This window comes from Phoxinus phoxinus (assembly GCF_949152265.1).
Source record: "Phoxinus phoxinus genome assembly, chromosome: 14".
NCBI lineage: Eukaryota > Metazoa > Chordata > Actinopteri > Cypriniformes > Leuciscidae > Phoxinus > Phoxinus phoxinus.
This window is the reverse complement of record NC_136889.1, coordinates 20,618,972-20,633,380: the sequence shown is the minus strand read 5'-3', so window position 1 is coordinate 20,633,380 and position 14,409 is coordinate 20,618,972. Positions and strand designations below refer to the sequence as shown.

Sequence of the window (14,409 nt, the reverse complement as noted above, 5' to 3'; positions counted from 1 at the left end):
GCGAAAACCTCGTATCTCCACATTGCATCATTTTATTTTACTTTTTCATACATCATTACTATTAGTCTCCCTTTATGCCTGTCTGTGGGTTTTGCAAATTTTTAGCTAAAAAAAAGTATTAAAAAGAGCTTGTGACTAAATCTTGTAACGCCATTGGCTTCTCAAACTGTAAGTAAAACCTCATGACTCCACCCCGCCTCATGAAGTGCCGCACACGGTTTGAACCATCTCTGCTTGTTTGCAATGCACAGGTAAATAAAGAACTGCTCTTTGAATAAGTACAACTGTCTTATAGCTTCTGCGTAGCACTTCGTCTTTCATAACTGAGTGCCCACATACACTATATTGGCAAAGGTTTTGGGACATCTGCTTTTACATGACATGAACTTTAATGACATCCGATTCTTAATCCGTAGGGTTTATAGAGTTGGCCAATCCTCTGCAGCTATTACAGCTTCAACTCTTCTGGGAAGGCTTTCCACAATGTTTAGGAGTGTGTTAATGGTTTTTTTGACCATTCTTCTAGAAGCGCATTCGTGAGGTCAGGCACTGATGTTGGACGAGAAGGCCTGTCTCTCAGTCTCCGCTCTAATTCATCCCAAAGGTGTTCAATCGGGTAGAGGTCAGGACTCAAGTTCCTCGACACCAAACTCGCTCATCCATGTCTGGACCTTGCTTTGTGCACTGGTGCGCAGTCACGTTGGAACATGCGGCCATCCCCAAACTGTTCCCACAAAGTTGGGAGCATGAAATTGTCCAAAAATTCTCTGGTCAAAAACCTTGTAACTCCATTTGAGCTTGATTTTGGTCAAATGTTATAATGGCACATCTGACCATACATGAAGCCAAAATATCAACTTTGTCAACACTATGTTAAACTGTTACAAAACATATATATATATTTCATTGTCTGATTATAAGAATCAGAGATCATGTAAACAGCAGGGAAAACTTAAAATGCTGAATGGACTTTTTGAGGAACAAGCCCGTGTGGTTGTCAACAACATGTGTACACCTGCAGATGAATTTACAATGAATTCTAATATTAACAGAGCCAGTGAAGGACTTTAATACTGGTGTAATAAATTATTGCTAAGATAAAAAGCAAATTTGGTGTCAAAGGTTTCACAGTAATCTATGAGTACTTTTGAATGTTTTTGTCATCCAAGTCAGACTATTATTATGAACAATAATAAGACTTTCTTTGTGGTATTATGATTACAAACACAGATGAAATTTGGAATTCAACTATTCTCTCTCAATACATTGACTTAAGACGGAGGTGTCACACAAGTAGTAAATTGTACCGTAAATTGGAAACTGTAGAAGGGGTTTCCCAAGACAACAGAAAATAGAATTTATTAGATTATTATAGATTGATATAAAACAACAGTGAGTATTAGATCTGTTTTGAATCAGCATAAAATACAATCAAAATTCTAAACATGGCTGCTTACAGAGACACTTTACATAATGGCATAACGTTACTCTGTTCTCTCACACACGATACATGTAAAAAACAGGTGAGATCAGCCCAATGATAAAAAAAGCGTGGGTGCAGTGAAATAGCAGTCATATGACAAACGGATGATCTGATCATGTGCTCGCATATATTATGCCTAGATAATGAAAAAGTAAGACGGGTGTCTATGCTGAAGCTTCCTGTAAAATTATTAATTAAGTTTTTTTTTTAACCAATTATTAAATCCCCTAATAAATGTGAGGCATTTCCCCTTAACCTTCACAACGGTTAGACATCCCTTGTCAGAGCGGGAGACCACTTCAATACATCAATCTATTTCTATAATATCTAAGATTATCCTCTCTTTTTGTTTTGTTTTCAGTCAAACTCATGGCACATGACCGACTAGTCAGGTGGTCAGTTGAGGCACCGCCCATGGCTCAAATTTGATTGGATGCTGCGCTGAGCCGTATTGAGCGGATTGGTTAGCACATCGAGTCCGTTTTCGCTGATTGGCTGCTGCACAAGCGTCCCCGTCTCACAGGTTGTAATAAAGCGTCGCGTCGCTCCAGCTCGGCAGCTCGGGTAGCGCAACAGTAGCAGGTAAGCATATTAACTACTGATATCTTTATTTTGTATTAACTCTACTCATTGTGTTTGGTTGTGTTTTGTATAATGAATCACCTCAAGGTTAAATACTAAATTCAGCTAAAAGGAGAATAGTTTAAATCCCCCCTATGGCCTGCTGTATTATTGTATCCCTGATTTCCTTGTTTGTTTATAGGATGATCACGAGACCACTTGCAAAATGTATCATGGTAAACAGATTATGGCCCAAATTGCCGCAGTCTTTATTACCCCATTTAAATTGCGATATTTGCTACCATTACGTTATCATCTAAAAAGAGACATTCAACAAAATGACAGATTATTATTTTGTTTAGGAGATGTATTAGGGTTTACAGTAGTTGGAACTATGTTTTTGGCAGATATGAGGTATAAAGATAAACTTTTGGAATAAGCTGAAAAAAACATTTTTATATTTCACCCTATATATTTTTTATCTCAGCCTTACTGTAATCCTACTGTAACATCAAGAAAACTTAATTTGTCAACACAGCCATACATAGTATTTATATACAGAAATATTTACATTCTATAATTTTGACTTGTATTTAAGGTGTTTGTGTCATGTTAGTAGAATGTTGTTTTTCCTTTTAGGGAGAATCACAAATTTACATGTTAAAATGTACATAACTATAAAGGCTTGGTATAATTTCAGAGCAAATACATACGTGTAAATGGTACAAATGTTTATGTAAAAGAGTTTAAATTGAAAATTGTAATTCTAAATATTATTATTATTATTATTAAAATGAAGATCATCATCACATTAAGTATTTTATGTGGTTTTGCAAATACTTTAGCCTTTTTAGGGAAGTTTACAACCTTTAACATTTTAAAAGCACGCATGGTATTTTTTTCTGGTTTATTTTCCGTCTCTGTTTGTAGATTGCAGAGATGATCGCACAGAGAGTGGCAGTTTCAGTTCTTGCCCTGACCCTGGGGCTGGTAGTGAGTGGATTCCCTGCGAGCAGCCAGAAAATGGGAAGCACTGGGTCGTCATTGTGGCCGGATCTAATGGCTGGTACAATTACAGACACCAGGTGAGAAAGGAAGTGATCTTTGAGGTGGAGAAAGTACACGGTTTTCCAAATTATTAGTCAGTTGTCTTATCTGAAGTCTGTTAAGATATTTGCATTTATTCATTTAGCAGAAGCTTTTATCCAAAGCGACTCACAAATGAGAGAAATAGAAGCAGTTAAACTAACAGTAGGACAACAAAACTCAAGTGTTATGACCCTTCTCAGTTTATTTATTTATTCTTCTTTTGTGTGTTTTATAGGCTGATGTGTGCCATGCATATCAGATTGTCCATAAGAACGGAATTCCCGATGAGCAGATTGTGGTGATGATGTATGATGACCTTGCGCAGAATTCTGAGTGAGTATGACTTGTATTATGCAGTGGTTCTCAGCCTCCATTTGTCCAAAACAATATTCAAAGGCCCTCTTATATAAGCCAATTTGTACCTCTTTCTAACTAAAATAAATATAGGTTTAATCTTGCACAATTGTTTTAGTATACAGTATTTTTAGCATGTTAGTTAAAATGGGACCCTGGCGAGTACCACTGGTATAGTGGTTAAAGATCTGAGCTGGTAACACAGGAGTTATTGGATCGAGGCTAGTAAGGGTTTATTTATAACTTGGAGTTGCTTTGCTCAAGGTCCAATAGTGATACAGGAACAAGCACTTAACCCACTTTGCCTCAGATTGTAGAAAATGTGCTATTAGCAATTTCAGAAGCAACAAAAAAAAAAACTCTTAATCGTCTGCTGGGTAATTTGTCATTGAGACCAATATGATCAACTTACCTTAAATCTCTTTGGTAAAGTTGTGTCTCTTCCAAAAGCAGACACATATAAATTATTTATCTCAACCACATGTTTGCACATGTACTTGCACACAAACAGAGCTTTGAGTCTGTTCCTTTGCAGAAGTCACAAGTATCTAATTTAACCACCAGAAGCTTAAGTCTGCCAAAAGAAAAATGCGTGAATTGTAGCATGTCAGGTTTTTCTGTCATGGCTGTGATCGTGACTGGCATTAAAGATGTTTGTGTCATGTTTGAATGCGGTGTGCTTGTTTATTTGTAGGGTGAATCTCACAAATCGCTTTGTATTTAACTTTTAAATCAAAATATATATATTTATTTATTTGCATAAACAAAGTAGCCTATATCTAAATGATAACATATTATAATCTTTAAATTTGAACAATTTAGCATTTACATTATTGTTGTCGATTGAGGTGAAGCATGATGTGTGTTTTGGACAGGTTTCATGAGATTCACCCAGTAAATATTTTTTGAAAATGACGAATCATGAGGAGGAGGGGGAGGGGATGGTTGTGAAATTTTAACCTTATTTTATTGTTTTACTGAAAGTTGTGCAACTGACATTCAGTGCTTTAGTGGCTTTTGATTATGAATTCAAATGTAGGTCAGGTGTTCCGGCTGAATTAAACAATGGAAGAAAGAAATGTTATCTGATCATTGGCTTGGTCACATGTTTTTGGGTTAATTTTTAAACCTATTTTGATAAGTGGTGGAGAAAGATATATTTTTATTATTGTTTGTTGTCTTATAATAATTATTGTTTTAGCACCAATTTGTCAGTGTTCGCTCCTTAAAACCAAAAGCCTTTTCAGTACCGAGGTTCATGTGACTGTTTTTGTGTGTCCAGAAACCCAACTCCAGGAGTGATCATAAACCGACCCAATGGAACAGATGTTTACAAAGGTGTGCTGAAGGACTACATTGGTGATGTGAGTCAATACGTGTAATTCTGTCTCTGAGATTTGAAGTGGTAAGCAGTGTGTTTGGCATCCGCTCACTAATATTGTGTGTGTTTGTGATACAGGACGTGACCCCTGAGAACTTCCTGGCCGTGTTGAAGGGTGACACTGCTGGTGTGAAGGGAGGATCTGGAAAAGTGCTGAAAAGGCAAGTTACCATTTTAAAAACTGGGGTCATTAGCATGTTTTTATTTTTCTGTGTGTCTCTGATACATTTATATTGAAATGTAAATTAGCCTGTGGCACTGTTTCTGTCTAACTTAATTTATTGCTCTCAGTTCCTGTAAAATCTAGTCTCTCTGTCTGTTTGTGCATGTTGAGACAGATATGTGTAAAACAGGTCTTGTGATGTTTTTTTGTTTAGTTTTTTTTTGTTCTTCCCCTTGGCAGTGGTCCAAATGATCATGTGTTTGTGTATTTCACCGACCATGGAGCACCAGGTCTGCTGGCCTTCCCTAATGGTGATGTAAGCACTTTCTACTTCCTGTGGTCATTTTAGCTGAATCAGATCCTTTCAGGCTCTTCTCACACACACTACACAATTCTCTCCAAAGGTCTGAGACCACTTGTGTAAATGCTTCTATTCTGTATATTTTTCTGATGTCATTACAAATTATCTAATCAACATAACTGAAAAGTTTATAGGAAAAAAAATAGCTAATTTAAACCAAAACATCCCAACTGATCTGACTTTTTGTCAGCCCCCACTAAAGATACTGAAGCAATTGTTCAGCTGACATAGAAAGTTGTCGTATAATGAGTAACGCATTTAACTCACAGGAAGTTTAGCCATGAGTTTTATCGACAACCTGCTGAAACGACAGCTTTTTCAGTATTTGTGCGTGAGCAGCTTGGGAGAGGAGTTATTGCTTAACTTATGCATGACGTGTTTATAAATGAATGGCAATGGTGTAAATCAATTGCTTTTATATCTAGAAACTTACAGTAAATCATGCCTGTACTTTTAGCTTCTTGTAGATGACCTGATGAGTACCATCACGTACATGCACCAAAACAACAAATACAAGAAGGTGAGTGTTACACGTGTTCATTAATAAGACACAATCCATAATTTCTGTAAAAACCCTATTTGTTATTATTGTCTTTTTTTCTTTTAATCTGCAAACTTTCTCGCACACATAGATGGTGTTGTATGTTGAGGCCTGTGAATCTGGCTCTATGATGAAGCCTCTGCCTGTTGACATTAATGGTGAGTTGTTTTTTCTAACTTCATCACACATTCTGTGTGCGTAAATAACATAGTATGTATAATCTGTGTGTGTGTGTCCCAGTCTACGCTACAACGGCTGCCAACTCTGATGAGTCCTCATATGCCTGTTACTATGACGAGGCCAGAGACACCTACCTGGGAGACTGGTACAGTGTCAACTGGATGGAAGACTCCGACGTGGTTAGTACACACATCTGGGACAGAGGGCCAAATTGAAGAAAAATAGAAGAGAAACGCATTTATTCAGCACGAACAGTCTGATCGTAATGAGCAGGGCAGCTCACGATAGAATCTGGGATCACGCAGATCGTGGGAAGGTGTTTTAAACGGTGTTGTGTGTTTGTTTCTTTAGGAGGATCTGAGCAAAGAGACTTTGGCCAAGCAGTTCAAGATCGTAAAGGCCAAAACCAACACTAGCCACGTGATGCAGTATGGAAACAAGGTAATGCACTCACAAACACTGTCTATGAAAGACATTCAGTAAAGATTAGGAATGCATTAAGATAAGGCACACTGTCTATACACTAGAAATGCAAGATTGATTCGCATCAGTGATGCTGTGAAAGGCACAATTATCTGTGCTGCAAAGTGATTCATTATTTATTGTCACAGGAACAAATTTAAATGTAATGCCAAAAAAAGATGTTTCATGAAATTCCATTGTATTTAATGATAATGCATAATCATTAATGGCTGGTAAATTCACAGTTTACTAGTTCCAGCTGTTGCAAAAAATTATTTTAGGACCCTGACTGGAAGGAAGTTAGTGGAAATAAAAATTCAAAAATAATTAACCAACCATCACCATTTCTGTGCTCATCTGTATTGTCCCTAAGCATCCTAAATATGGATTACTGGTAGTTTATTAACTATATAAAGGATATTGATATGCGCTGTATGTTCATTCTTGGTCTAGTGTCTGTCATGTGTTCTCAGCTAGCTCCAGAAGTTTCCATTTAAAGTCATGTGTACTTTATTGACAAGGAAGTGTCTGATGAAAGCATACATGGTGTTCTGTGTAGCGTCTGCATGTCAGTACTTGCCAAATGTAACTGTTCTGGTTTGTTTATGTTTTAGACGCTGTCCCACATGAAGGTGATGGCGTTCCAGGGTAACTCTAAAGGTCTTGATAAAGCAGCCGAGCCGGTTTCGTTGCCTGTGATCACTGAACGTGACCTCATGAGCAGCCCTGATGTGCCCCTCGCAATCATGAAGAGAAAACTCGCCAAGTCTAATGACGTTGAGACTGTTGTTGGTCTCATGAATGACATCCATGCACATCTACAGGTTTGTAGCACTGCTTTTTACCAATTCCTTTCAAGTGTTAAAAGTTGTACACTACCCTTCAAAAGTTTGGGGTCAGTAAGATTATTATTTTTAATAAATGAAAGGATACATTTAATTTGATCAAAGGTGACAGTAAATACATTTATATTGTTGCAAAAGATTTCTATATCAAATAGATGCTGTTCTTTTGACTTTCTATTCATCAAAGAATTTGGGGAAAAAATGATCAGTTTCCACAAAAATATTAAGCGGCACAACTGTTTTCAATAAGAAGTATAGTAATAAATGTTTCTTGAGCAGCAAATCGGCACATTAGAATGATTTCTGAAGGATCATGTGACTGAAGACTGGATTAATGATGCTGAAAATTCAGAATAAATTGCACTTTAAACGTATTACAATAGATATTGAATTTCCCCCCCCCCCCCCCCCAAATATTACACAATATGACTTTTTACTGGTTTTTTTTTTTTTTTTTTTTATCACATAAAAGAATCCTTGGTGAACATAAGAAACGTCAAAAAAATCTTACAGACCCCAAACATTTGAATGGTAGTGTATGTGACACTACTTGCTATAGTGATGTCAGAGTCATAGATTTCAGTCAAGAGTATCGTATTATAATAGCTTTTGTGCTTGTTTTTCTTTAGACGCGGGAGCTGCTTAGAAACACTATGCATAAGATCGTGGAGCATGTGGTCCAGGACAAAGAAGAAGTCAAGGATTATCTGAATGGACGTGAAGATCTCTCACAGTATGAATGTTACAAAACAGCTGTCAAGCACTACAAGAAACACTGCTTCAACTGGCACCAGCAGGAGGTAAAAACATTCAGGATTTCTGCATCATTAGTTGTGGTATACTGTGTGTATGAGACATCTTTTCTCTCTGTTTGCAGTATGAATACGCTCTGAGACACCTGTATGCTTTAGTGAACCTGTGTGAGGGAGGATACCAGGCCCAGAGGTAAAAACTCCCGTTTCCTTTTTATCACTTTTACTTCTCGCTAGACTATGATGTCTAAAATTCATAAACAATAAAGCATTAAAGTGCTTGTGAAGTGTGTTTCTATAATAAACAGCGCCCTCTGCCTGCGCCAGCGAGTTATGTAAAGACTTCTTGTGGGATGTGAAAGAGAGCTCATTGGGTTTATTTGATTTGATTTAAATCTCTCCATTTTCACAGAATCACAGCAGCCATGGATGACGTGTGTTTCTTCAGACAGTAGAAATGTGAACGTGAGCCAAAGAGGATTTTTATTGGACGAACTACACTTTGCACATAAGAATGTGACTGTGGAAGAAATCTGTATCACACACCGCTTTGATTTGGATCTTTCTGAAAATGTTTCTTTTAATGAGGGTTTGCACTTTTAAACAAATTTTATTTGATGTTTTACTGATCTTTATTTTGTTTTAAAGAAAGAAAAATGCTTTAAGATACTGCCAAGTGATTCCTGACAAACACTTTGGGCTGTTAACTTTTTTTATATATACATGTGTGTATATATATCGTGTGTGTTTTTGTTTTAGTTTTTTCTCCTTTGTCAGATGCCTCATCAATGAGAATGACACAATGATTTTTGAAATTACAATTTTTGGCATCTCGGTTATGTTCACCATAATTAATAAGTATAGATTGGAAACCAAACATGTAAATGTCCAGTTAGAGAATGAAGTCCAGTCTTACATGATGTTGAGTGATGCATTCAAACAATTAGAACAAACACTAGCTAGACACATATAGCTACATATTGCACTAAGATTTTGATTTTTTTTTTTTTAAGCTGGTGTTCATCACCTTGTTGGCTGAGCCATGAATATACCAAATTTCTCTCCAGTAGTGAATCATAGAAGCTCTTGTTTGAATATTTACTAAATGTATACCTAGCTACCTGAAGTCTGTGGTCATACTTAAGAAGTGTCTTAAATAACTGAGAACCGCTGCACTTTGAGCAGTTAATGAGCTGCTGTGTTTGGTGTAATGATCAGGGTGTGCTATTATGTCCAGTGCCCTTTTGTTTAGAGCATATTGAGGCCTCAAATCACTGAATTAAAGTGAGGTGTAATGTTTGCTGGAGATTGAGCTCTGCAGGAAAAGTGAGCTTGCACTGACAACATGGGCTAAACAATACACCGAACTACTGTCAGACCTCTTTTCAATGTATAATCTGTTAAGCAGTGAGTTATTGATTATAAAATAAATACTAAACCTGAATTGAGTGAAATTTGTTGAATGCAATTTTTTTTTTTTTTCAAGTTTCTCTTGACAAATTAATAGATGTTACTAGATGGAAATTTTGATTTAATTGGTTCTTGTATCATATACTGTAGCAACAAAATTAAACTCAGTTGTGACTTGTGAGGAACATTTGCAACTAAATATATTATATAACATATACTATAAAATTTTTTATTTATTTTAAATAATTATTACATGTTTGGTTTAATTTTTGTGTATATATATACTGTATACAATATATATGTATATATATAACAAAGATAAGCTCAGTAGTGGGGAACTTTTGTAAATAAAATCAAATGTATTTAATCTAGTTTATTTTACAAAAAGGAAATAACTTCACTGCAGGGTTTTTTTTTTTTAGATAAGGCAAAAATTGTGCTGCCATTTTGTCCAATTCAGCTCAGATGCTTTTCTTTCCTGTTCCTCGTCTTTTTGCTGTAAAGCGGTGAACAATAACATTTACTGGTGAAGTAAAGAAAATATTTGCAGTTTTTCTGCATATCCTTTGTTATCTGAAAACAAACCTTCAAATTCGACTGAAGGCTGCACTATTTTTACATAATACACATCCTTTCACAGACAAGACTCAAGCCTAGTCTAGCCTTGCACGGAAATATCTTAAAATATATCAGCGCCATTGTTTTGTCTAAAGATGCACGTTTTTTCTTCTTCTTCTAAGATCTAATTGAACTGGCCCAATCCTGGCTGAATCTAAGCCCTGTCTTTGAAACCAGGCTTTAATGTTTGATTTTTCATTGTATCCGTCGTCTGGTAATTAACATAAGAATGATATATGAAACCGTAAGGTAACATTTTAATAACATGTTTAACTTGTACACCTTATCTGACAAGAGAGAAAAATGTGAAACGCGTTCAAAAAAGGTGTTCCAAAGGTGTGAACGGCACTTAGGCCTAATGGTCTTGAGGTCCATTAGCCAATCTTGTGACATCTGATCTAGATATTTATGCATTTTCTCTCCTATGTCCCAAGTAATTTGTGCATTTCTAGAATACAGGGTCTGAATGATAATATGTTTCACAGAGCAACCAATAGCAGTAGGGGCTGGATCTGCCCATCCAAAACCAGAAAGTGATGATTCAAGAATGAACCAAGTAAAATTCAGTTCCTACAAAGTCTCACAAAAAAAACAGCATGTTTCATAAGCCAGGAAACTTGACTCATGGCGGTTTACAAGATCACAATGTTCATCTTGCTGGTATTGTGTTTGTACATGTAACTCCATGATCATGAACGTGATTGTGGTGGGAATGACGACATGTTCTTTGATGATGTTGTGGTAATGCCAATAGCAGATTGACTTACTAAATCCTAGACTAAATCTGTATTGTCTACATACTCACACACCTAAAAACAACAGAATGTAAGTCAAAATTAGACCTATAATTGCTGATAAGACACTAAATATAATATTTTTTTATATTATATTGAGTACAGTTGTCGCCTAAGGGTTTGAGAGTCAGGTTTGCAGGTTTAAATTCTCAATACCCTTAGGAAATGGCACCTAACCCCCAATCACTCCCCAGGCGCCACAACAAAATGGCTGCCCACTGCTCCGGGTGTGTGTGTGACAGCAGTTTGCAGTGTGTGTGTGTGTGTGTGTGTGTGTGTGTGTGGTGTGTTCACTACTCACTACTCCTAATGTGTGTGCACTAACTCGGATGGGTTAAATGCAGAGGACAAATTTCAAGTATAGGTTACCATACTTGGCCTTCACTTCACAGCACTTTTTAAATGCACCGTAGGCCTGCTAGTAAATTTATTTTTATTTATTTAATTAATTCATTCATTTAAATTTAACATTGTGTCCTGGATGACTAAGCATCTCTATAGCAAAACATCCTGACCTGCAAGTCATTAATGACATATAAATCAATCACACGGCCTTTAATCAGTGTGTTACGTAATCGTGTCTCCAGGATGTGTGAGTATGGCAAGCTGTTTAGCATTAAATACCCATGGCTGTAGTCATATTTTTGTTTTGTTTAGTTAGTTTTGTTTTTATTAGGAATAATTCTAATTAGAGATATCTCAAATTGCAATTTTACTACTGATAATTAAATAGATATATCTCTAAATACATTTGTGTATGTGTGACGCGTCCATTGAAGATATCTATGAAGTCATTACAGATAACTTCAATGGAGTTTTGACTAGTCATAAAGTATTTAGAGATATCTTGAATCAGATTTCTTGCACGTATAATTGCAGATATGTCTAATTATTGTTCTGACTAGTCAAATTAGAATAATAACTCGTCGAAATACAATTGTAACTATCCAAAATATGTTTATGGATAGTGAAAACTTAGTTTTATATGTCAATTCGGCTTGCCTTACCCCGCGGCCACAGGATGAACTGTGTTCTACTAACTTAGTGTGAGTGTCTGTTCATCCTGTGGCCGCTGGGTGGCGTCCCTGAGCGCTCAAGGACTGACAGTGTTTGGAAACTCCCCTTAAAATTCTCACCTGGAGCCTCTTGAGGATTCAGCAGAGAGGAGTATCTGAACGCAGAGGAGAGCACAGTCTGCATGGACTGTCCAAGGCTGATTGCCCTTTAAAGAACAAGAGTTTCTTAAGAAAACTGGAATAATGTGGAAATGCCTCACCTGAACCTTCCAGACCAGATTCATATGGACTGTCCGATGTAAAGGATTTTACAGCGCCGAACAAGGAAACTGAGGGATCCAGAAGTTACAGGTAACAGCCCTACCCAGTCTGCCAATATGACTTCAAATCTTGTGTAATGCGTATAACGCTCACACTCACAACTGAAGTTAGAACTTTATTTACTCGTAGTTAGTGCCAGTGTGTTTAATCATTACAAGTTTGTGTTCACTGGTATGTTGTAGTATATGTGGGGTTTACTTTCAGTTGTATGTGTGGCTTGCTCTTTCTTTCACTTTTTTGTGCAAGTTCTAATTTTTCTGATTTAAATGTATTTTTAAGTCAGTGACGTTTTGAGAGGATCTATTTAAAAGTTACATAAGCAATTCACACCGAGCAATTCACATTGGAGATCATTACTGAATTGAATTCAATTTTGATATTTTTGTGGGACTTAAAGTAAAAAATGGCTATGTGTAACTTTTGGGAGATTGTAAAAACAAAGACAAAAACAAAAAGGGGGAGGGGGTAATTAAAATGGCGAAATTCTTGAAAAATTAAATGTTTGCATAAGTAGTTTGCCATGATGATCATTCATTTTTTTTATTTCCTTAAGAAAATAATTTTAAAAAATTAAAATATGATTCATATTTTAAAACTTGTGTCTACCAAATTAATGTCAGTGTGGTACCAGTGTGCAGAAAGCCATTTGTTGTCATGTGACAACCATAAACAGGAAATGATATCATGGAGAGGACCCCTCTAGACCCTCATGACTGTCAATATGTCAGTAAGGTATATATATTAGTATATGCATAATGTTTGTGTACTGTGTATAATTATTTTGTACATATAAATACACACACATGCATGTATATATTTAAGAAACATTTGCTTCTGTATATATATATATATATTTATACATAATTTATATTATATATAAATATACATATTGTATATAAATATTTTTTCTTAAATATTTACACGCATGTGTGTGTATTTATATATTCAAAATAATTGTAAACCGTACACGCACTGATATTATGCAAACATAAACTTTTATTTTGGATGTGATTAATTGCGATTAATCGTTGCCCAGCATATATAGACATATAGACAAAAAGGCTAAGGTTAGCTAAGGTCAAATAAAGTAAACCTTAATGATAGTTATGGTTACATTTTTATTTTTGTGTTTTTTTTTATTATCATGAAAACATGGAAAATGTTTTATTACTTTTTACTTGTGGGTTACACCACATGACATTAGACATATTTTTAAATAAATGCTTGAAACCATCATGAATACAAATATTCCTGTCCTACAAACTTGATATTGCTTGTTCTGAACTAAATTTTTCCCGATTTTCCTTTTTAACTATTTTGTATCATCTCAGGCATTCTTATCTGTCATAGAATTCCTATAAATCATTCAATTCTAGGGGAAATCTGTAGCAGTTCTAGGGATGTGTTTTTCTGTGGCGTTTGAGTTTCTTTTATACACGTGTAGCTCAAAGACCTTGAGCAGGTTTGTACATTAACCTGAAACAGATAGGAGACCTGCAGGGTTTGGAGGAGGTGGAGTGAGACAGAGGGACTCCTGCTCTAATGTTCTCAGGCAGTACGTTGTCGATCATGGGTGACCTGTGGGAGAGTGAGAGAGAGAGAAAGAAAGGTGATTGTAGGTATTGTTGATTTTGGGTGTGTCCCTGTACCCGTCAGGCTGCCATGCTGGGGCTTGTTTCTGTAGAGATTCCAGATCAGTTGCGCAAGTGTGTGCAGAAGCAGGAGGTGTGTGTGTGTTCTCCACTGCCCAACTGTAGGAAATGAAGTTACTGACTGATTTAATAGAGAGCCTCTTTAGTTTTGCTTTTGCGTGATCTGAATCCATCACACTTGAACACATCTGAACAGCCACGTGGTGAGGTCAAAGCCAGCTGTCATGGTGATGAGTTGTGTATGAAATGTGTGAGGATGATGCTATTCTGAGGTATATTTACATATGTCTTTGACAGGCCCGTTGAAGACCCCTCATATCACAGTTTTTGTCCATGTTTGTTGTGTTAGGGCCATCAGTATACTAGTGTGCTTTTGAAAATTGACAAAATTAACTTTTAGCTGATAAATGCATTAAAATGTGCTAA

At 36.3% G+C, this 14,409-nt stretch overlaps 2 protein-coding genes across 2 annotated transcripts in view; both read left to right on the top strand.

Annotated features, from left to right (window-relative positions):
- Positions 1 to 2,983: 2,983 nt before the first annotated feature.
- On the top strand, positions 2,984 to 9,620 carry lgmn (legumain; the record flags this gene model as incomplete). Its single annotated transcript, XM_079636402.1, is given in 14 exon segments — positions 2,984 to 3,050; positions 3,053 to 3,129; positions 3,369 to 3,466; positions 4,770 to 4,851; positions 4,947 to 5,029; positions 5,272 to 5,347; positions 5,850 to 5,912; positions 6,025 to 6,091; positions 6,174 to 6,292; positions 6,465 to 6,554; positions 7,190 to 7,399; positions 8,050 to 8,220; positions 8,298 to 8,365; positions 8,585 to 9,620. Coding segments are annotated over 14 exon segments (1,314 nt in total). The 3' UTR covers positions 8,628 to 9,620.
- Positions 9,621 to 12,148: 2,528 nt separating this feature from the next.
- Positions 12,149 to 14,409, top strand: part of LOC307011081 (uncharacterized protein) — a 28,186-nt gene continuing 25,925 nt past the window's right edge. Inside the window, exon 1 of the mRNA XM_079636398.1 lies at positions 12,149 to 12,361. The gene's annotated coding sequence lies outside the window, so the exon portion shown is untranslated. The remainder of the gene's footprint in view (positions 12,362 to 14,409) is intronic.